General features: G+C 31.3%; 2 protein-coding genes across 4 annotated transcripts in view; both read left to right on the plus strand.

The window, feature by feature from the left end:
* LOC118647631 overlaps positions 1 to 25543 on the plus strand; it is a 377709-nt gene that overhangs the window by 6014 nt on the left and 346152 nt on the right. The window lies entirely within an intron of this gene.
* Positions 1556 to 20185, plus strand: LOC105834184 (alpha-methylacyl-CoA racemase). Of its 2 annotated transcripts, none has more exons than XM_036292894.1 (6): positions 1556 to 2359; positions 14817 to 14930; positions 15103 to 15241; positions 17991 to 18134; positions 19285 to 19528; positions 19604 to 20185. In XM_036292894.1, the coding sequence occupies exons 2-6, from the start codon at positions 14823 to 14825 to the stop codon at positions 20094 to 20096; spliced, it is 1128 nt and encodes a 375-aa protein (XP_036148787.1). In that variant the 5' UTR covers positions 1556 to 2359; positions 14817 to 14822; the 3' UTR covers positions 20097 to 20185. The 2 variants fall into 2 exon arrangements, with proteins under 2 accessions (XP_036148787.1, XP_036148788.1); XM_036292895.1 differs by having other exon boundaries at positions 19348 to 19528.

The following is a 25543-nucleotide window of genomic DNA, read 5'->3' on the forward strand; positions in this document are numbered from 1 at the left end:
AAGCTCTTGAAAAGTGTCCGGCAGAAGGACAAAGAAGAGATATGGTCCGGGTCAATTTCTTTCTCTGTCTAGCGCCCATTATGCTACTGGTTAGACAGAGCCCTAATTTACACCGAGCACTTGGTACGCGTATCAAGTAGTGAATTTAAGCTGATCAGCCAATGATTAAACACATTCACTAGTTATTTATTTGATACGCGTACCAAGTGCTCAGTGTAAACTAGGTCAGAGACAGCGCTTGACTCAGACCAATTCCTGTATCCCTCTTTTGGTCAGAAAAAAAACCAAAAAAAAAAAAACAAAGAAAACCAAAAAAGAAAAAAACGAAAATAAAAACAAAACGATAAAAAACGAAAAAGAAACAATAATATATTATAACAAACATTTTAAAAGATACCAATAATTAATAATGTTAATCATAAATAAAAAAATAATACGTATTATTTCATATTACATATTTCATATTATATCTAAAAGTAGAACAATTAAAATGAACCTTTTGAAAATTAAAAATAATATAATTTATTATTATTTATAAATTAATGTTAATTATAAAGATTGTAAATAATATATATATATATGTATATATATATTAAAAATAATAAAGATAAATTATATAAAAGTAAGATCCAAGTGCGGACATAAATCAGATATCGAGCATAGGACGTTCTGAATAGAACATCCGTTTTAATTCCAATAATGGATATCCTATGAATGTCCATTTTATGTCCATGGACATACGGATCTGAATTGAACTTAAAATGGACGTCCTTGGAACATCCAGTGCTATTTGGGATTACAGATGGTAATAGACGACGGTAAAATGTACGCGGATTACGACGAAGGTCTCGATAAAAAACAGCAATGAGATTAGAAATTGCAGCAACGGGAACAATCAGAACCTACGAGCAAGCGAGCGTCGGCCGAGCACCATCATTTTCGTTAAAGGCGAGTTTGTGATAAAATATATTGGCGAATTGATCAACCAGTTAGAGGCAAAGCCAATGGCACACAATAAGATTTTATACAGTCTACTCTATAACTTATGTATATATGTATATATATGTATGTGTGCGTGTGCGTGCGTGTGTGTGTGTGTGTGTGTGTGTGTGTGTGTGTGTGTGTGTGTGTAAAAATAAAATTATTTAATTAAAATTGTTTAATGTATAATCTATCAAAAGAATAATATAATTTGTTAAATTAATATTTATATTAAATATTTTATTCTATTTTTACCTTTTTATTTAATGTAAAATTTAATTTTGAATGCCGCTTTTTATCACGTCCATAGGACGTCCATAGAACGTCCATCGGACATATTTTACGGATATAGCATGTCCACCAGTTTCATAAACCAATATCCCATGGACGTCCATAGAATATCCAAAAGATGTAAAACGGATGTTTTGTGGATATCCTTAATATCCGTTAAGGACATTTTATGGATGTCGTTAGGATATCTGTGTGCTGTCTAGGAAATACGGTATTTTTTTAATATCATGAATTTTGAGTATTAATATAATATTGCACATTGATTTTATCGCTGTTTAACTCAATCATACCGCCGTCGTCAAAGTGACCCGATGTGCACCACGTGGAGAAATGACAAATGGATTTTGTACCAGCAAATCTGCCTGCACCGCCTGCACACGAAATCATACGACTAGCTGTGAGAGAAAAGCAGAGTCGAGAACAGCTCGAGATAAAAAAAGACAGTTCGAGTGGGATAGAGACGGAGTGAGGAGCAAAGGAGACAGTAGATGCTCCCGCCGCTCGACACTGTCCGAGGAGTGGAGGCCCCCTCCACGGGCGCTGCGTGCAGGCGGTGCAGGCAGATTTGCTGGCGAAAGCATCTGAACTGACATCGCTGCTCCGGAGCGCTAGCGGCCGCTGAGCGATTTGCTTAGAGAGCCTCTGAAGGAGAGAGTAGCATACTAATCACGTGAATGCCCCCATCGAATCAAAAGAGACGCAGTCTCTCTGTTTTAGTGAGCCTCTGAGAGAGAGAGAGAGAGAGAGAGAGAGAGAGAGAGAGAGAGAGAGAGAGAGAGAGAGAGAGAGAGAGAGAGAGACAAACTGATCATGTGACCGCATGCTTAACGCCCGCATCGAATCAGAAGAGACGCGGTTTGCCACTCTCTCCCTCAGAGGCTCTCTAGATTTACTCAATCCCTTTGTCCGCGCCCTATTTAAATCAGCGCACAGAGGCCGAAGCGTCACTTTTTTGTCACCTTTCTCGTCAGTCACTAATTCTTTAATTTTCGCGTCAGTTTATAAATTCAGTGATCAACCTCAGCAGTATCAGCGTCTACCTCCGACGACCTTTTGGCTGAATCAAACTCGAACTTAATTATATTAAGTGAGTACTGTTTAATTTCTCTAACCTTTTAGCAATTGTAATTCTCTCAGTGAAAACTGCTTAGTCAAAGTGATGTCAAAATGCCATCAAATTGATAAAAAGACACGATGTCAAAATAATGTCAAAATGATATCAATATGATGGCTTTTTGACTGCAAAACGTCCCATACTTTAAGTAGATTTTGATATCGGATCATCAAACAGATGTCATTTTAACATCATGTCTTTTTATCAATTTGACGGCATTTTGACATCACTTTGACTAAACTCTACAAAAAAAAATTTAAAATTAAAATTAATTAAGTTATATTAAATATAAGCAGAAACAAAATAAATACAAAAATATATTATAATTCTTTATTTTAGTGTCAGTTATACTTTTGTTTGTATTATATCAATTGTACAATAGTTTCGTGTATTCTTTATCGCATCACATTACATCATTCTTTATTTCATACCACAATAGATATTACAAAAAAGAAATTGCACGTATAAATATTAATTATAAAATGCCATTACTAAACTATTGGAAAATCGTAATTTAACTGCACCTGCACATAAAATCAATGCAATAAAAATATATTATCAGAAGAAACACACTGATGAAATGACTGATGAAACACACTTTGCTTTCTATTATTAAATTAATTTAATATTTTATAACTTAATTACATATATTCATGAATAACTGTTCGCAGAAATATTTTTTCTTATATAAAAGTGTCCAAAAATATACATAGTATTACATATAATTTACAAAAAAATTTACAAAAGAATACAGAGAGTTTAAATTCACTAGAACAACACAGGCGCGCGCTACGCGTTAATTTATGTATTTTTTTAATAACAATTGCAATAATAATTATATAAATAAATAATTATATACAAAAAGAAAGGGAAAGGAAATAGGGAAAGTGAGAGAGAGAGAGAGAGAGAGAGAGAGAGAGAGAGAGAGAGAGAGAGAGAGAGAGAGAGAGAGAGAGAGAGAGAGAGAGAGAGAGAGAGAGAGAGCATACTTACATACATTAATTTATTATCTAATTTTCTTTCTTCTTTAAAAATATCATACACATAAAAAAAGAAAAAAAGAAAAACAATATACACAACATACATAAATCTTCTTTAAAGTAATATGATATTGACACTAAAATGTAACGAAATGTTGTCAGCTCTGACTCTTCTTTTTCTTGTTTTTTTTTCTTTAATTAGCATTAGAGATTGACGGCATAGTTTGAAAAACAAAATTACAATTGTTAATAAATTATTAAATACTTTGACATTATATGTATCTTTCTATGTAAAATAAGATCAACATTTTTGGAACTTTATACACATTAATTAATTAACTATTATTCCTAGTTATAAAATAATACGTGACATATGCATGCACACGTACGCGTGCACATATAGAAATTAATAAATTAAAAAATAACCAAATAAAAAATAATCAATAGAGAAAACTAACTTTCGAAAATCTTTCGTTTGAGTAAAATACTCCACAGTGTACACACGCACGGATGCACGCACTCCCCCCCTCCCCCCTCTCTCTCTCTCTCTCTCTCTCTCTCTCTCTCTCTCTCTCTTTCTCCGTCTTTCGAGGTCTCTCCCCGTCTCTCCCGGTCTCCCCCGTCTCTCCCCCGTCTCTCCCCGTCTCAACCCATCTCTCCCGGTCTTTTCCCGTCTCGCCCCGTCTCGCCCCGTCTCTCCCCGTCTCTCCCCGTCTCTCTCCGTCACTTCCGGTCTCTCCCCGTCTCATCCCGTCTCTCCCCGTCTCTCCCGGTCTCTCCCCGTCTCTCCCGGTCTCTCCCCGTCTCTCCTCGTCTCATCCGGTATAGATGACCACAAATTTGACAGCTGTCAAAATTCAATCGCAATGATTACTCTCGCAACATGAAGTAAGCGCAACGAGAGAACCAATCGGCATCGCGGAAAAGCGACAACAATACTTCGAGAAATGCGAGTATCGATGCCATGCCCTTTTTTTAGAAAGGACTAGAACATGCGCACGCTTCGCGCGCGCCAAATGTTATTTTTTTATTTGTTATTACACCCTGCATAAAATTACTATTGCATATAACATATACACAACTCGTTTATTTTCCCTTACTTCTCAAACTTTGAAAGGGGGTTACATGGCATGATTAAATATTTACATAGAATTTTTTATAACTATTTACGCTCATTTCTCGTCTCTAATACATTTTTACATTCCGGTCTTTAAGCATTTTTAAACAATTTTTTTATTAGACGGCTGGCACCGCACTACAATAGTAAACTACTATTTTATAGCAAGTTCCAGACGAGTACATAGCATTTTTCAATAGTTACCTATATCTACCTCTGATAACATTTTCCTAACAAAGAAATTTTGTCTTCGCAATTTTGTAAATTCTTCTAATAAGTGTTCTAAAGTCTCTACTTTTAAATTGTGTAGCAATTTAAAATTACACTTTTTCTTTTTTTCAATATCTATTCCCTAATGCCTCGTTTTCGCACTTAAATCTTGCTATCATTGACTGACTCTCTACTTTTATACCCCATTAAAATATACAAAGGCTTCTCATGTATTTTTATTGCTTTATACACTCTATTATATTTTGCCCATATTATTTTTTCATATCTTTCTTGTTTTTGTTTGTCACTGTTTATCTTTCTAACTCTTGCAGTGAGAAATAACTATCAAATTGATATCAATTTGATTTGATCAATGCAATTTATATCAATTCTCTCTTAATTTGATATCAATTCAATGAGTTATTTTTCACTAAGTGTTATGTGTATATACATAAAGTTTTTTCATGTAAAATATTAAATTGTAATTTATCATTTTAAAATTTTGCAAAATTTGTTTAACTTTTTGTTATTATAAAAAATAATTGTTTTTATTTTTCACAACAAATGATTTTATTGCAGATAGTACATCCTCAGAGTCGTGTTTAATATGTAATATGCACATAACCGATTTGTTACGTGCACATCAATATGTATATTCACATGATAGCTGTCAAAATTCAATGACAGCTACTCTCGACTAAACTGTCAAACCACGACTCTCGCACACGAAGCGAGTCAAGCGCGAGACAGCCAATCGCGATCGGAATAAAGCGGCAACAATGCAATCGCGATTAGCAGGCAACTTTAGGGTTACATGGCTATTTTATAAGAGGATATACAATAATAAAGGAATATCAATAAATCCATATAGTATCGTGTTTATTCTTTGCATGCCCATGACATTTTAGTCTCACTCTTTGCTGTAACTGTGCAAACGTATTATTGAAATCATTCTTTTACATCTTTAATTTTACATATTGACTTCATTTTTTTACACTCTTAGTTTCATACATATTTATTACTCAGTTTTATATATATATTGACTTTGTAATACCTTTTTGACACACAAAATATATAAGTCTTTGAGTTTGCTTACTAATTTTTTAGTTTCTCTTGTTTTTCATTATTTAATTTACTAAACCATAAAAATTTAATTTTATATAATTATTTTATCCATTTTTATTTTATGTTTTATTTAATTTAGTGTGTCATTCATAATTTTGTTGTTATAAACTTATCGACTATATTGTTTCCAAGTGAGTTTTATCTATTACCTATGTATTTAAAAAGGGTTTAGAACTAAGGTTAAAACATTGTACTTATATTTTAATTATTAATAAAATTACCAGTTAATCGATCACATAGAATTACATTTTTGTTAATTTATCTAGCAACAAAAAAATTGAATTTTATATTGCAGATTCAGATTTGTTTAAAATACTATATTTTATATATAAATAGAATACAGCATAAATGTTTTATGGTGTATTCTATTCTTCATTGCAATACATCTTTTCTAATTTTATTATTAGATATTATTATAAGTTTAAAATTGATATGTGATGTATATTTATGGACACTTTAAAGGAGAGAATTAAGAAAAGAAGTACAAAGAATGAAAATTTGGATCTCTGTCTAACTAATGCATTTCAATATTTCACTACCTGAACTGCCAGTACTAAAAATACATGATTTTATATATTATAGGCAATACATATATTATAGGTAAAATATATAGACTGTTTGTCTTTTAATACACAAATCGACATACTTTAATACACTTAAGCACAGTTTGCTACAGTTAAAGAAAACGTGATATAGTAACCCAGTGAACACATTTTATAGCGGCAATATAACATGGAAGTTACAAGTAATTTAACATTGTTATTCTTGTGATATGTAGGTGCTATATGACATGGAAATAACCTGTTATAATATTTGTTATACGCAAGTGATATAGCTGTTATACATCGTTTTAGCGTTACAGTTATTCAACAAAAATTGTATAATCGTAACATAACACGTTCGTATCAATGTTATTACGGAACGATGCGTCGTAGTAGTTGACTCAGAAATCAGACAACATTATAACATCTTGAATGATAGATCTAGTTAATAATAAAAAAATTATTAGAAAGATAATGTTTTCAAAAATAACGGTTTGTCTACAATTACTGCGCACAAAAAATGCACAAAATCGAAATTCATCATGTGTTAAACAAAAACAGAATAATAAATGTATACTATTCAATTTTTTTTAGAATTACGATCTATATTCATCTAATTAATCATTTGAACGCTTCAAAGATTAGTGCTAAATAGATCGCAATTTCCATCAAATTATTAAAGTTATGGAAAAAGATAAATTTAACAATGAAATTAATAAGTAAATAAATTAATGCTATTTATTTTTAATATGTTTTGCAAAATTTAATTGCTTTTATAAAAAATAATATAGTTGCGTCAGTTTATAACATATAGGTATATGTAGACAATAACAAGTACCCATATCGATGAGTCAAATTGCCGTAGCAGGTAGAGTACAAGGTTCGTCATCCTAAGGTCCCGGGTTCAAACCTAGCAGCGGCAAGTAAGAATAAAATAAAAAATAACTTAATTTAAATTTAATTAATTAATATAAATTTATTGTAAATGTAGTATGTGCTGTTGATAAAAATAATTTCAAAAAAATGAAATTTTTATTTTATTTTATTTTTCTTTGTAACTGTTGTGTAACGGTTAGATAACATGTAATTATAACATGTTATATTGCTGAGTCGGAAATTGTAACTTACATGTAAGTTACGTGTAATTTCAGAGTAACGTAATCTGTTATATTCGGTTACATTGCTGTTACACTGCTGCTATATTACTGTGTTTACTGGGAATATTTAATATTGTAATATATAGCATATATTTTTATTACTGAAACACTAATAAAGTCCAAATATATATAATACGTAAGTTTTGCATTAAAAGATTTCATTGAAATACTAAGAGCAAATGCGTTTTTCAAAGGAATACACTTCGACTCTCCTTTCGAATAGAAACCCAAATAGCACTGGATGTTTCAAGGACGTCCATTTTAAGTCCAATTCAGGTCCGCATGTCCATGGACATAAAATGGACATTCACTGGATGTCCATTATTGGAATTTAAACGGATGTTCTATTCTATTATAGAACGTCCTATGCTGGATATTTGATTTATGTCTGCACTTGTATCTTACTTTTATATAATTTATCTTTATTATTTTTATTATATATATACATATATATATATTATTTACAATATTTATAATTAACATTAATTTATAAATAATAATAAATTATATTATTTTTAATTTTCAAAAGGTTTATTTTAATTGTTCTACTTTTAGATATAATATAAAATAATATGAAATAATACGTTATTTTTTTATTTATTATTAACATTATTAATTATTGGTATTTTTTTAAATGTTCGTTGTAATATATTATTGTTTCTTTTTCGTTTTTTATTGTTTTGTTTTTTTTATTTTCGTTTCTTTTCCGTTTTTTTTTTCGTTTTTTTTTCGTTTCTTTTTCCGACCAAAAGAGGGACACAGCAATTGGTCCGGGTTAGAGATACTGTAACAGAGATTCGCCAATGCGTTAACGATTTCTGATTGGCTCCCGTCGCTTGGGGTATAACCGGAAGTATGAGAGAGAAAGATAGATATAACTGACAGAGAAAGCCTAGCCGATCTAACCTGTCACCTGTCACCTGTCAAAAGAAAACAGAGTAAACCGTCATCGAAAACGTCATATCCGATATCCGGTTTTACCCCAAGACGGCACATTGGCGAATCTCTGTTATAGTATCTCTAGTCCGGGTCAAACGCTGTCTTTGTCTAACCAGTAGCATAATAGGCGCTAGACAGAGAAAGAAATTGACCCGGACCACGTCTCCTCTTTGTCTTTCTGCCGGACACTTTTCAAGAGCTTTTTGCAGGAAATGCGCAGTCCATGCTTTATGTCGACGATTTTTACAAAATGTGGATTAATCCACTATTGCAGCAAGCCCTTTAATTGAAAAAAGCCCAAAAGAAATAATCAAACCATAATAGGTCCAAAATTTGATTTATTTCGAACTTTCTATGAATGTGCAAAATTGTGACAAACATATATCCCATGGACGTCCATTATAGGACTTTCTATGAATGTACAAAATTGTACCAAACGTATATCCTATGGACGTCCATCGAATGTCTGACGGACCTTATTTGGATTCTTAATGGACGTCCGAATTTCCAGAAGCGGATATCCATTGGACATAAAATGGATGTCTTTGTGCTATCTGAGAAACATATCGATTATATTTGCATTAAATTCTAAATGAACAGTGATGTGTGTCGACTTGTGTTAGAAATATGATCAACTGTGTTTCGTAAAAGAAAAACAGCTAGAATAAGTAAATAACAATATAACCAAGAACAGCGATAAACCTCTCGTAGGCAAAAATTTCTGCAAAAAGAATTGCATATTTTTTTGCATAAACTTCTGCAGATTTTTGTACAAGATTTTCGCCTTCAAAATTTTTTTGCAGAATATTTTGCAGAATTTTATATGTTTTCTGCAAAATTTGATGCAAAATTATTTGCAAAATTTATATAGATTGTGTGTATTTTGTGTGCTCATGTGCGTTTGTGTATATGTTTGCGCCTGTTTGTGTGTTGGTGTGTTGGTGTGTGTGTGCGTGCGTGCGTGCGTGCGTGCGTGCGTGCGTGCGTGCGTGCGTGCGTAAGCGTCTATATACCGAAAAATTTTACAGAAAAATCTGCAAAGAAGGTAAAATTAGTGCTAACATTTCTGTGTAAAAATCTTTTACAATTTTTACACAGAAAAATATTTTATAATTTTTATACAAAAAAATATTTTACAATTTTTACACAAAAATGTTAACACTAATTTTATAAAAACAAAATGTTATAAAAAACCTAAAAATGATATAAATTTATATACTTTAATTAGTAATGAAAATTCTCTGCATTAAATATCCGCATTGTGAAACAATCCCGGGAAAAAATATTCATATCTCTTCATAAATGATCATGTATATTTTTGGTCACGTCTGGTCATATATGAAAATTGGCCAGATATGATAAAAAATGATTTGGTAATATCATATATGTTCATGTTTGATCAGGTACGATCATATACAATTATATATAATCAGATCACAATATCAAAATTTTATTTTTATATTTTTTCAATTTTCGGAAGCTCTCTCTGAGTTGCAAAGGCCCACGAACTCTCTTCGTATAACAAAAACAATATATACTACACTTTGCTGCTAGTGAGGTACTAACTGCTAAAAGTAAACCGTGAGTGATGGTTTTCTTTTATAACCCTTTTGGAGTAAATTTTCTCACGAGAAGGAGAAGCGCCGTGCCTTCGCCTAGTGGCCTTCTTGCGAACTACTCGCGGCTGTATATATTTAAACAAGCTATTTTGAGATATAGTATTGGACCTGATCATATATAACTCTATATGACTATATAAGTTTGTATTTGATTATATATTTTCAGTTAAAATTATAATGCTTTTACTAATTAAACGATATTCTTAATATGTTTGTCTATAAGAACAATATATAATATTTATTAAATATATATGTATGTAATATACATATATATATATACATATGGTTGTAAAAAAGAAAATTAAACATAATTATTGACAATCGGATTTGTTTATAATTATTAAGATATAAAAGATTTTTAAACATTAAATGTTGCATAGTAAAAATATATTACATAATAAATTATTTATTTCTGTAACATTTTAATTTTATTATTTAAAAACCTTAAAGTTTAAAAAATTGTAATGGTCATGTATAATCATATATGAACATATATACTTGGATCTATTTATAAGCACGGACCAGTTATGGATAAACCTAGTATATATGTTCATATATGATTATATTTGATCATATAAATGCTTCCACATGGTCACATATGATAATATACAAGAACATTAGACCATATATGGTTATATAAGACCATACTTAAATAGGATTTACAAAAATGATTTAATCATATATTCTCATATATGGCCGTACGAAGTATATATGTTTATAATTTATCACATTTTTTGTATTTATCCCAATTGATCATATATAGAGATAGATAATCACATATGAATATATATACTGCATAAGTGGACATGTAAAACTTATAATTATATTGTTCATATTTCATTCACATATGTTCATATACTATTAAATATAAAAATTTATTCCCAGATACGGTGGCATATTTAACTACATGTATCATTATGTTTGATCATATATGAACTAATATGATCACATTTTGTGCCATGTTAAATGTGCAATTTGATCATGTATGACGATAAATAACCACATATGAATGTATATGCTCCATATATGGACATGTAAAATTTATACTGTTCATATTTCACTTATATATGTTCATATACTATTTGATATGAATATTTATTCTTCGGCACGGTGTTATATCTGAATACATGTATCATTATGTCTGATCATATATGAACTAATATGATCACATTTTATGCCATGTTAAATGTGCAATCTGATCATTTATGGCGATAAATAATCATATATGAATATATATGCTCCATATATGGACATGTAAAATTTATATATGTTTATATCTCATTTATATATGTTCGTATCTCATTTATATATGTACATATAGTATCAGAAATGAATATTTTTTCCCGGGATACTACACGTTTTGACAGATATGACGTTTATTGATACTCGTGTAAAAAAATAAAATATACATTTCTGTTATAACAGGATTTTTGATTTTTTTAGATTAAAATTTAATAAATTTTTTTGTAATAAAAAATTTTTTTAAAAGTATTTTTACACACTTTTGCAATATAGCCTTAATATAATAAAAAAAAATTTACTAAATTTTTATAAAATTTATTGAAATGATACTAAGCAAATGCAAATTTATAATAAAAATCTTAACAATTTTACATTTAGGCTGGTATTCATAGTCGAATCTTATTTCAAGATCGTCTCAAGCAATGTCTTAAGATGCTAATACGGCTCTGTGATTGGCTGATAGCATCTTAAGACAGTACTTAAGATGATCTTAAATATAAGATCCGACTATGAATATTGGTACTTAGGCTGGTATTCATAGTCAAATCTTATTTCAAGATCGTCTCAAGCAATATCTTAAGATGCTAATACAGCTCTGTGATTGGCTGATGGCATCTTAAGACAGTACTTAAGATGATCTTAAATATAAGATCCGACTATGAATACTGGCCTTAGAGTACTTATCTCAGTTTTCTTATACCAATACAACAACTGCGTACAGCCTAGCACCACTAGCACGGCTGACTACGCTAAACATAGACTAGACGATTGTATCTAGAGTTGGAATATATTCCGGTAGAGCACTAAAAAAGTAAGTATTCTCCATAGACTAACGTAGACGGAGCCTTTTGAAGAGGGGTAGCTGATTTTTGCGGTAAGGGGAGAGGCTAGGAACTTCGGTCAGTTCCGTCGCGATTCGACTATGATCGGCATTATATCGTCCGTCGCTCACTCGTTCACGCTTTCTTTCTCTCCCGCTCTCTCTCTCCCTCTTGCAATCATATTCTCTCTCGCTCGCGCTCTTGTTCTCTCTCTTTCTCGCTCTCTCTCTCTCCCTCTTGCAGTCGTATGTCAAATTATTAGTCGAATATTATCGAGCGTACCCGAATTCAACCGAAGTTCCTAGGCTATCTCTTCACCCCGAATATCCACAGACTTCTATAATATACTAGACTGCTAGGCTCGTTATATATTCTCCATTTAGTGTGTACCCGAAAAGTATGTACAAATAGGAGCTCATAGGCGGCAGACTGAATTACCGATTGGAATGTGGCTAATATTTTATAGTCCTACGACTATGGATTACTAGAGGAGTGAGTGAGATGTATGATACAATATATATATTACGTGTTATGAGAGCGTTCTCTTTGGATGCTTATGCGTGCTTATGCGTTAAACGTATCATTCTTTTTTTGTTATTGTAAAATATAAAAGAAAAAGATAAAATGACAATAATTAGGGCATGTGATAAAAGGCTGCCCAAATATATATAAGAAAGGGTATACATTTCTTTTTGTTTAAGTATTAAAACTAAAGGACAAATAATATAACCTCATTTTAAGAGCATTTTGTATAAAATAACCTAATATTAATGATATTTATTAGTATTATTAAGTATCATTCTTTAAATATATATATATATATATAAACATTTTAAAAATGTCAACAAATTACTCGTAGCAACTATATGTGACATTTATTGGCATATATATATGTACATAAACATTCCACTTGACGAACAATGTACATACATAGCAAATGACACATTCCGATCGGTTATTCAGTCATGTACAACATGTACATTATATACTGGTACGCCTAGGGAATCATGGTTAGCAGTCTAATATATTATAGAAGTCTGTGCGAATATCAGCTCCTTCTCGCCCTAAGTGATAGGTAATGCTCTGTCTACGTTAGTCTATGGTATTCTCACGTCCGCCATTTTTCTTCAAACCAGCAAGTAACTAGCATAATGTTTTATATATATAATACATTGCAATAACCTTTACAGTCTCAAGATCATAAATATCGTGTCTTCGTTTCATAAAGTTTGGTGCTTCCAAAGATTATTGACGTATATGTATACAAAACATACCTAATTTTTCCTGCTAGTTAGAAGAAAAATGGCGGACGTGAGAATACTTACTTTTTTAGTGCTCTATCAAAACCACATCGGTCCCTTGGTTCTAGTTTTCATAATTATAATATTCCGACATAGCACGGAATATTACGGTAGTATCACAGAAATATTGTTCTCCTATTACAATATTACAGTGAAATATAATATAAAAATTGCAGAATTATTACAGAAATATTACTACAATATTAAAATGTCCGCCAAAATGGATCACAGTAATATAATGGTGATATATCACAAATGTATTACTGTAATATTTACGTAGTATTTTTGTAATATTGCGAAATTTAGGTCCGTATTCTGAGCTCACATTTATCGCTAAATGTACTTTTAAATCAGCCTAATGTAAAATGACATCTTATTAACTGATTGGCACATTTAGACGTACATTTAGAGATAAATGTGAGTTCAGAATACGGACTTTAGTGTTCTGGATACTCATTCGACATTTATATAAAAAAAAAGACCTCAAAAACGAGAAATTTACACTAAAAATTCTACACCATTTTCAAATAAAAACATCTAAATAAAAAAATATTTTTACTAGATAGTTTTAACACATTTATAAAATATTTTGACAACTGTTTCATTGAGTAAATAAACAGCAAAGAAATAAATGTATAGTATTAGAATCTAGTCATATTTGTTTACAACTATTAATTCGTTAATTGTTAAAAAAAAATTTAGTTTTTACAGTATTTTACAAGTGTTGAAACTGTCATAGTATTTTTTCATCCAAATATCTTTTATTTAAAAATTGCATGGATAAATTTACAGTGTAATTTTTTTGCTTCTAAAGTCACATTTCCAAACTATGTTTAATTTTGTATTTATAATTAATTTATAATATAACGTGTAAACGTACTAATTAATAACATTTTAACATTAGATTGAGTTTAAAAATAGCTAGAGTAAGCTTTAAACTAAGCCGTAAGAAATTAATCAATCACAATCAATTATTTTTGTCATTTTTGTCTGCGATTTATCAATTTCTTATGGCTTAAAGCATACTAACACTTATTATAAACCCTCACTTAATTTAATATGCGTGATATCAATTTTAACGTATTGCTACTTAAAATGTAATATCGTTACAATATAATTGTTACAATATAAATACAACCTAATATTTTCATGTTATTTATAAACATGTAATATGTCAATAATATTTCTGTAATATTTTACTGCAATATGTAATATTGTTGATATATTGCAATTTTTCTGCGATATTGCTATAATATTCCGTGCTATGTGGGTTTTTTGTTAAAACAGGTTTATAGGGGAAGTTAAAAAAAGAATTATTTGATATTATAAATATCAAATTCATTTTCTAAATAAAATTGACATTTTGTTATCATATAGAAGCAGATGGCTCTAAAAGGAATCAAAGTTTTAGAACTAGCTGGGCTAGCTCCTGGGCCTTTCTGTGGAATGATTTTGGCAGATTTTGGGGCATCTGTTATCAGAGTAGATAAGGTAATTAAAAAATGAATTAGAATATTGTGCTAAAATTTATGTAAATAATAGCAGAAATTATTCATTTTATTATTAATATTTACCAATTAATATTTACCACATGATATAAAAGTATAATTTTAAATTGAAGTTTTATTAACATTTTTATTTTAATGATCTTTCATTATTACAGATTAAAGGACAGATGTTAGAAGATTGTTTGGGCAATGGAAAGAGGTCAATAGCATTAAATTTAAAATCTGAAAAGGGTATTAATATTTTCAAAAAATTAAGTGACGAAAGTGATGTTGTTATTGATACATGTAGGAGAGGTATGTATATAAGATATATATTACCCAGATAACACAGAGATGAACAGAAATTCCTAAAGAAGTTATTTTAATGTAGAAGTAGAAATACATAAAGTATGAATACATAAAGAATTCTTGAGGAATTAGCCACAATGAGTTCACATTGAAGTATTCTTTAAGAGTTCCCAGATAGCACACGGACGTCCTTAGGACGTCCTCAGGACGTCCAGGACGGACTTCGTGGATATCCTGAAGACATCCTAATGTTATCCCGGGACATTCTCAAGACATCCTGAGGAATAGCAAACGAGCGCCACTTTTTAGTCCTTAGGACATCCTGAGGACAGTCCATCGGACATCCTGAGGACAGTCCATCGGATGTTCTAAAGATACCATAGGATTTCCTCAGGACATCCTTAGGAATAGCAAACAATGACCACTTTTTGTCAGATTTTTTAGATTTTTTTTTAGGATTTTTGATAAATGTATCGATTTTTTATAAGAATTGAAACGTTTCTCAGAAAAATTTAAAAAATAAAAAATTCCGATTAATTTAGAAAATTTTTTAAATATTTCTAAGTATTTTTAACAGTTTTTGAGAATTGAAAAAAAACTTTAACAAAAAATTAAAAGTTCAAATTATCTCTACGATAATTTTGTAAGAGGAAGAAGAGACTATACATGTTTCAGCGACAATTGTACCTGTTAAAGCATGTTTAATCTCTGTACCCGAGAAAACGGTCACCCATCCAAGTATCAACCATCGCCGACGATGCTTGACTTCGAAGACCATACGCTTCCTAACGCTTCGTGATGATCCATGAGTATTTGCATACATATTTGTTATAGATCATTACAGTAGATGTTGTCAGAAGGATGAAACATATATAGTTAACTTATATTTTTATAAGGCCCAGTTCCAGAACTCACGGTTAACTGCTAACGGGAGGTTAATAGATTTTCTGTCTCTCCTTAGATAATAATATAGAGAAAGATAGGTAGTCGATTAATCTCCCGTTAGCAGTTAACCGTGAGTTGTGGAACCGGGTCTAAATAAATATAAAGTTTTATAGTTTTTTAAAATCATTTTTATATATGCGCGCGAAATAGCATGTGGAATAACATATTTAAAAAACTGTTTTTGCGCCGTTTGTATAAAATAAAATAAAAAAATTATTTAATGTCATTTTTTATAATTTTTTAGTATTGCTAATATGCCATATTGTTTTAATAAATGTAGACATTCAATCTGACTTTAAAGTCAACATTTTTACACATTTGATTTTGCAATACATTCTAGAAATACGTACGATATTCAAAGATTTCTCACTTGCTATATTAATTTACCCGTCTTTTTCAAAAATTACTATACGTCCAGGATGTCCCTGAATACTATTTTAGGATTTCCTGAGGACTTTCGTAGGATGTCCTGAGGACTCTCTTAGGACGTCCTAAGGACTGTCTTGGGATGTCCTGAAAATTGTTTTAGAATGTCCTGAGGACTGTCTTAGGATGTCCTGAGGACTTTCAGAATATCATATTCTTAGAACATTCTGGGCTATCTAAAATGTCTGGTATTTATACAGTCATTATATTTAGTTTATTTTCAGACATTTTGTAGCTAATAAAACTCTTTATACAATATTTTAAGAATAACGTTTTCAGCTAGAATACATATATCCTCAGGACATCCCAAGGATGTCCTCAAGACATGAGTAAAATTTTAATTTATATTAATACTATTACAGAATTTAACATTCTAAACTTACTTTAAAAGTCAAATTTATACATAAAATATTTACAATAATACAACTATTATATCCTGACAAGATCCCAGGACATCCCGGGACATATTCAGGATGATCCTGAGGACGTCCTGTGCTATCTGGGTTCATTGCAATGAATACTTCGCGATTTATTATTTGGAATATTTTGAGTATTTATCAGAAATGACTCGAGTGTTTGGATAATCTCAATTACATTTTTATAATTATATATCGCTTAATAAATGCTAATTTATACTTTTATACACAAAATGCGCTATATATAATTAACAAAACAATATATTAACAAATATGTATGCATAAACAAGAAGTGTTTATAGATCATCACGAGGCGTTAAGATGCGTACGGTCTTCGAAGTCAAGCAACGTTGGCGATGGTTAACACTTGGGTGACCGTTTTGGATGGGTGACCGTTTTTTCAGGTACAAAAATTAAACATGCTTTAACAGATACGACTACGGCTTGGCTGAAACATGGCATAATCTTCTTCCTTTTACAAAATTAATTATAATTTTTTATTTTTTAAATTTTTCTGAGAAACGTTCCAATATTATAAAAATCGGAACATTTATCAGAAATCTTGAAAATAATTTTTTTAATTCCGTTTGAGATATCTACTTGGAGAAGTCTTAATAAATATTTTAAAAAGTTCTGAGGAATTCCAACAAGTAATTCTATATGAATACTTTAAGAAGTCCTGAGGAATTCGAATCATTGTGCATGTAACTTCCTACGTTATTCTTAAAGTATTCTTCTATGAATTTCTCAGGAAACCGTTCAGAAAGGAAAACTACTTTATGAATTCTTTAAGAAGACACTGTGTTATCTAGGTAGTGTTGAATTTAAATAACAGTTGTGAATTTAATGAGAAAGATTTCTAATCTTAAACTTAATTTAATGTATAATATTTAAAAAATCTGTATTAATAAAGAATATAATTAATAAAAAATAAAATTTTTTAATTTGTACAAATCTATAATTAATAGGAGTCATGGAAAAATTAAAAATTAGCCCAAAAGAACTTATGGTTACAAATAAAAGACTGATATATGCTAGATTGACAGGATATGGTCAAAATGGCTCTTACGCAGATATGGCTGGTCATGACATCAATTATTTAGGTTTATCAGGTAATGCGCGCGCGCGTGTGTGTGTGTGTGTGTGTGTGTGTGTGTGTGTAGCGAAATAACTAGATAACTCTGTGCCCAGCTAGCCAGGTCTGTTAAAATCACATATCGTGAAAGCTTTACAGCAAGGATTGTTTCAATTTTGACAACAATTTTATGACAAGTAATTGTCTGTTGCTTTGTTTTCTAAAAGTTTCGAGCAAATTTACGGCAAAAGTTTTCATCACACGATGCTGCAAATAACAGAGAAAGACTTGTACATAAATATTACGTATAGAAATTACAAGATTTGTTCCGACATGATAAAATGCAAAATTTAAGCAAATAACAGAGCAAACCTTGCTACACGACATGACAATAAATTTATGGCAGAAACAGGAAATCTTGTTAAGCACAGAATAACGGCAAATTAGTAGCAAGAACAAAATAAAACTTGCCGAGCATACTTTCGCAACAAAATTGCGACAAGGTGTGTCCGTAAACAGCTTAGTTTTTGTTGGCAAGGCTTGTCGCAAATAGTATGACGCACATTTTATGCAAATAACAAAGTTGCATTATCGGGTTTTAAACTTTATTTCTGACTTTACTATCTATCTCGAGATGGCGCATTTCTCGTGATAAAGATTTACCTACTGGATTAATAAAAGGGGCTCGTCGAGAACAGAGAACCAAGTACGATTGCACCATTCACATTTGATATTGGACTAATCAGTCTAATATTTTATTTTTGTTGATCTAAATTTCGACAATATTTGTTCTGTTCTTGCCACAAATTTGCTATCATATTGTGCATAGCAAGGTTTGCCTTGTTTTTGCCACAAATTTGCTATCATGCTATGTACAGCAAGGTTTGCTCTATTCTTGCCACAAATTTGTTATCATATTGTGTACAGCAAGGTTTGCCTTGTTCTTGCTGCAAATTTGTTGTTATGCTTTACTAGCAAATTTTACCCTGTTATTTGCATAAAATATGCGTCATACTATTTACAACAAGTCTTCCCAGCAAAAGCTAAGCTTAATGCGGACACACCTTGTCGTAATTTTGTTGCAAAGGTTTGCTCGAGTTTGCGGCAAACTTCACGCAAAGTTTGCGTCATTTTGCTAGCTGGGTGTGTGTGTACACATACATAATATGTATAAATTGTTAATATAGGTTTATTGTCTTTACTTGGCCGATATAATGAGAAACCTACACCACCCGTCAATCTTGCTGCAGGTTTTGGTGGTGGTGGTTTAATGTGCGCTCTTGGAATAATTTTAGCGTTGTATGAACGAACTAAAAGTAATGTAGGACAGGTAGTAGATGCATCAATGGTAGAAGGATCAGCATACTTAGGATCCTGGTTATTCAGATCCCAGAAAATGGGTATATGGGAAAATCCACGTGGCAGAAATATGTAAGTACTTTTTTTTTAAAACAAGAGCTTTTGATTTTTCTTCTGTAGAAAATTTTTTAATTACTCTTTCCACAGGTTGGATACAGGAACACATTTTTATGAAACATATGAAACGAAGGATAAGTGTTACATGTGTGTTGGAGCGATAGAACCACAGTTCTACAAAATTTTCCTAGAGAAACTTGGTCTTTCAAGCACCGATGTACCGCAATTCGACAATTTTGAAGAAAATCGCCGCAAAATCACGGAAATCTTCAAAACGAAGACTCAAGCGGAATGGTGCACTATATTTGATAATACTGATGCATGCGTGACACCGATGTTAAGTTTGAAAGATGCCACGTCGCATCTTCACAACAAGCAGAGGCAGACATTTACAATTACAGGAGACGACATAATTCCAAATCCTGCTCCTCGTTTATCTCGTACACCTGGCATTTCTCATGGAACTGATAAAAATCTACAAGCGGGTGAAAACACCGTACAAATCTTAACTGAATTGAGATTTCAGTCTAATGAAATTAACGATCTATTGTCAAACGAAATTGTTTATCAAGTGCAACTCTAAACTTAAACATACCCCAGAACATATTATCTGTCCCAGCAAACACAGAACATAGCAGCAACATTGCGGCAATGTTGTAATATTGTAGCAACATCACAGCAATATTACAACATGTTCTGTGTTTGCTGGGACAGATAATATCAAGCAGACTTATGGATATAAAATTCCAATAATTTGATTAATGGTATTATATAATGATATTTCATAGGCGAAAAAAATAACAAAATGCAATATTTATAGTACATAAAACGAGCGTGGTGTAGTGGACAGCGCATTGGTATGTTATGTCGAAGGTTTTGTCCCCAGCTAAAACTAAAAATTATATTATATGTGCTCGTTCTCCTCTTGATTGGAATTTAGCAGGCGATGAAGAGTATTCTATGCCTATACCCACACAACACGCAGACATAATTAGGATGTAATTTGAATGTCCGATACAAATCCTGAGGACATCCAATGGTTGTCCTATTTACATCCAATAGATGTATTTAGGATGTTCTATATTTGTCCCAAGGACATACCAAGTACATCCTTAGAATGTCCGAACCGGACGTAAAACGGACATTATTTAGCACATAATAGCCTCATATATGTAATACTTCTATATTGCTAACGGTCCCGACAATCAGCGAAAATATCACGGTACAGGCAATATGTCTTTTTCCTCACGAATAATAGATGCCGCGGTGCGCGAGAGGAGAAGAGAGAGGAGAGGAGAGAGAAGCTGCGAGTTAGTCGCTGCTCGAAAAAAGCTAACAACTATAGCCGCTCACCGAACACACCCACCTCTAACTCTCTCCCCCCCCTCCCCCCCCTCTCTCTCTCTCTCTCTCTCCCCCTCTCTCTCTCTCTCTCTCTCTCTCTCTCTCCCTCTCTCTCTTTCTCTCTCTCTCTCTCTCTCAGAGCGTCGTGCACAGACGTTGGCTTATTATGCTTGCGCACAACACTGCAGAACGTTATCCGCGGAAGAAAGACAATAGTATATATATCTGCACCGTAATGTTTTTGCCGTGACTGCACCATTCTAAAGGGCCATCTACAATGGAGAGTTGTAGGCCGTAGCAGTAGTCGTAGACAATATTTTCATTACGTATTGTTTTACTGATTACGGCCTACAACAGACATTGAGCCAATTCAGTGGGTGCTTACGATGAGCGTTTAGGTGTTCGGGGTTAGTTTTTAGTCACCTCTCTATGATAGCTTGTATATTATTGTTACGTCGTTTATATTATGGACAGCATGGTCGTAGATTTAGCGTTGTTACAACTAAAACACTCCATTGTAGATGGCCCTTAAGGGTGCATTCGGGGAGACACTATTAACGCTACAAACGCTAACGCTATCTGAACTGTTCGTGGAGCCAATAGCGCGGTAGTGATAGCTAGAGATACTATAACAGAGATTCGCCAATGTGCCGTCTTGGGGTAAAACCGGATATCGGATATGACGTTTTCGATGGCGGTTTACTCTGTTTTCTTTTGACAGGTGACAGGTGACAGGTTAGATCGGCTAGGCTTTCTCTGTCAGTTATATCTATCTTTCTCTCTCATACTTCCGGTTATACCCCAAGCGACGGGAGCCAATCAGAAATCGTTAACGCATTGGCGAATCTCTGTTATAGTATCTCTAGTGATAGCGAGTTCCGTGAACAGCTATAGCGTAGCAAACGCTGTTGGGCAGTTGATTAGCCACTGCCAGCAATATTAACAAAATGTTTATATATATATATTAATAATTATTTATGTTAACAATGTTACTTAGTATATTTATTATTATTTTTCTTTATATATATATGATACTTGTTTGTTTACATTTATTTTATATTCAATATTTTAATAATTATAAAATAATTATTAAACAATTAAATTTTTCAATGGAAATTGAAATTATTGAAGTTCACAAAATAAAAATTATTAAAATTATTTACGATCTTATTAAATAAATTTTTTAATTTTTAAATAAATTAAATAATAATTAATAAGTCCTATATATTACTCTTTAATTAAAATTATTTTATATGTAATAAAATAAAATAATTTAAACAATTTCCTATAAATTTGTATTTTGTTCCATTTTTCTATCTCAATTCAAAATCAAATTAATTAATTATTAATTTATATTTATTTTACATAATATTATACGTTTGAAGCTTATGCCTAATATAATTTTTTTATGTAAATTTATGTTCTTTTGCACTATATCGTATACTGTCGCTCTTGAATTGCATTAATTATTTAAACTAAAATTTTAAAATAATATATGATTACGTTACCCGATCAAAAATTTTTCATGTAAAAATATATAAAAATCTGTAGAATTATGTATCAAAAATGTCCATGCAAAATTTTATATTGTATATTTTTATATAATTTTACATAATTTTATATACTTTTATATAATTCTGATATAATTCTATAAATTTATACATACTTTGACATGAAACATTTTTTATTGAGAAAGAATTATTCATATGTAATTATATATAATTAAATATAATTATGTATAATTATATGTAATTATATAATTGTAAATAAGCTATTTTTTTCCTGGCAAAAATTTTTTTATACAAGAGTATGTATAAATCTATAAAATTATATCAAAATTATATAAAATTACATAAAAATATGTAAAATTAAATAAAAATATGCAATGTAAAATTTTGCATGGACATTTTTGATACATAATTCTACAGATTTTTACATACTTTTACATGAAAAATTTTTGATCGGATATTAATTTAATTGATAATAATGATACTTAAGTCGTTTACATATTTGCAATTGGTACAGAAAAGGATTGCATTTTAAGACAAACAGTACATGCAGTGTAATGAATCAAAATAGTATATATTATTATATACATATTTTGATGAAAAATAATATTAAACTCAAAGATCTAGTCTTGATCATCTTGATAGAAATATATTAATAAAATATTTCACAAAAACTTTTTTATTTGATCCCTTTTTATTATTTATTAAGATTTATTAAAATGCATTAAAATTTATTAAAAATTAATATTTAACATTTATTAAAATTTATAAAATTTATTTACATAATAAATAACAATGTAATAAAATAAATTTTATGAATAACATTACAAGTTGCAGCGTAACATTTCAGAAATCTTCCAGAGACATACAATTGTAACATTTCATCAAAGTGTTTCAGGATGATTGCAGAAATGTTACATATGCAACATTTATTTATACTTTAATAGATACTGTCGCAGACACACGCTTTGCGCTATTTGACTTTATTTTATTTTTTAAAAATAAATTACAACAATAATTGTATCAAGGAGCACAGTAGTGCTTCGCGCTAAGTGTATGTACTCGCGCGCAGCGAGCAGTGAGACGCGAGAGTCTCGCGACGAGACACCTAATCTATACGTCCCGCACTACCGCTGTCTCTAACGCGCGCGAGACGTTGCACGAGAATCGATAAGTTTACACGGATTACACGTGATCACACGGCGATGTGATTAGACGTGTCGACGTGCTGTTACGTGTGAGATGCACGTAATGTGAGAGACAGATCGCACTGATATTTTAAAGTATTTTATTCTAACGTTTTACAGACTTTCGTCTAACTTCTAGTGGTTTAGTACAGAGACTGACTCTAATCATCGAGAGGGATCCTTATATTAAAGTCGGAATAAGTTAGCATCGTCCAATCATAGGAAGTGCTCGTAAGGCGGTAATAGCTATTGGTTGATTTCTTAAAAAGGAGAGAATTTGATAATTGATATCTATGTCATAAAGAATAGTTTGGGTGGGATGCAGGATGTTTACAAGACGAAGAAACAGACAAATATTAAGTTTAAAAAGACCGTAGATAGAAAAGATTATCAATAAGTAAGGATCTGGTATGACACATCGGGATAGTTTTAAGACATAGGCTTAGTTTACATCGTCAAAACCTTAGTACGCGTATTAAGTTTGGTGCGCACCAAAGCCTTAGTACGGGCGCGTTTACATCGAATGTACTAAGCATGTACTGTGAAAAATATAATACAAATTTAATTCATGTTGATGTCTCCTACTAAGACATTTTCACACCGATTTTTAGATTTTAGCACTGAGGTTATGCTCAATTGCTAAATTCTCTCTAAAATGCGTTTTATGCGTTTACATCGACATTTGTATCACTTGGTACGCGTATAAATTTAGTACGATACTCCTACTTGATACGCTCGTACCAAATTGATCCGGCAGCGTTTACATCGTGCGTACTAAATATTTAGTACGAATTTGATACGAATATGGTACCTGATACGCGTATCAAATGCACGATGTAAACTAAGCCATAGTTTGTACAGAGTGATTAGATAGAAATATTTTAAAGAAGAGAATTTTTATCGTGTCTAGGCACGTAACACCTTCCCCCTTAAATTAAAGATCCTTCTTGATTTGACAAATTCTTATAATCTAGCGAATTACGATTACGGTGACATGATAACTTAATCTATTAATGTTCATACATAATACAGTTACATCATTTCAGATTGATACATAAATGAAATTAAAATTGAAACCTTAAGACTAATATATGGTCTTACATACTAAAATCGCACGCAATAAAATTACACTAAATTTGTAAATCGGCTATTACGGGAACGAGATCGACACCTTCCACTATTCTTTTCACATTTTTCAGTTTCGTCGTTCTGGAAAAGTTCATCTGCCGTAGGTACTGCGGTAAAAGTTACTACATGTCGCGGGTCATTATGACGAGTTGTAACATTATTGTTGAAACATTTATAAAAATACTGAACGCATCCTTCTTTTGGTACGCAACATAGTTTAAAAATGTCGATACATTTTGTTATTAATGAACATTTCGCAATTATATATAAAATTACTAGGCCTGCGATGGTATTACATAGTAAAACCATCCTATAACTTTATGGTACAGAGTTTGAGTACGATGATGTTTGCCTAACTCTTCTGCTTCTTTATAAATTTCATCTAAAGCGGAGCTTTAACGGTTTTTAACACTTGCATGTTTAAATTAGGAGTTTTACCAATATTTAGTAAGTGAATATCTGAAATATTTATGTTATGTTTCTTGAGATCTTCGCATAATTTACTAGTATTTAATTTAACATCGGGAATATAATCCTTTTCGATAGTATTTATAGCGCCTATGGTTTGACTGCGTAACAATGCATTATCGGAAATAGCATCACAATCTGCGGAAAGCTTAATAAGTCCGGTTCGACAAATGCTAAAGGTAATCGCGGTTTTCGACCGAATATTAACTCGTAAGGGGAAATTTTTGTTCCCTCATGATATGAAGTATTATATGAGAACATTGCGGCGTCCAGAGATGAATCCCAATTATTCTGTTGTTAATTAATAAAAGGCTTTAAATATTCAGCTAGTACATAATGTGAGCGTTCCAAAGATCCGTTTGATTGTGGATGATAAACGCTAGTTTTAATTTGTT

The sequence above is a fragment of the Monomorium pharaonis genome, chromosome 10, assembly GCF_013373865.1.
Source record: "Monomorium pharaonis isolate MP-MQ-018 chromosome 10, ASM1337386v2, whole genome shotgun sequence".
NCBI classification, from domain to species: Eukaryota; Metazoa; Arthropoda; class Insecta; order Hymenoptera; family Formicidae; genus Monomorium; species Monomorium pharaonis.

Excerpts from the sequence above, each read along its gene's own strand:
- LOC105834184 (XM_036292894.1), top strand. The coding sequence starts at position 14,823 with ATGGCTCTAAAAGGAATCAAAGTTTTAGAACTAGCTGGGCTAGCTCCT. Across the intron at positions 14,931-15,102 it reads CTGTTATCAGAGTAGATAAG|ATTAAAGGACAGATGTTAGA; the intron begins GTAATTAAAAAA and ends TCATTATTACAG. Across the intron at positions 19,529-19,603 it reads AATCCACGTGGCAGAAATAT|GTTGGATACAGGAACACATT; the intron begins GTAAGTACTTTT and ends CTCTTTCCACAG.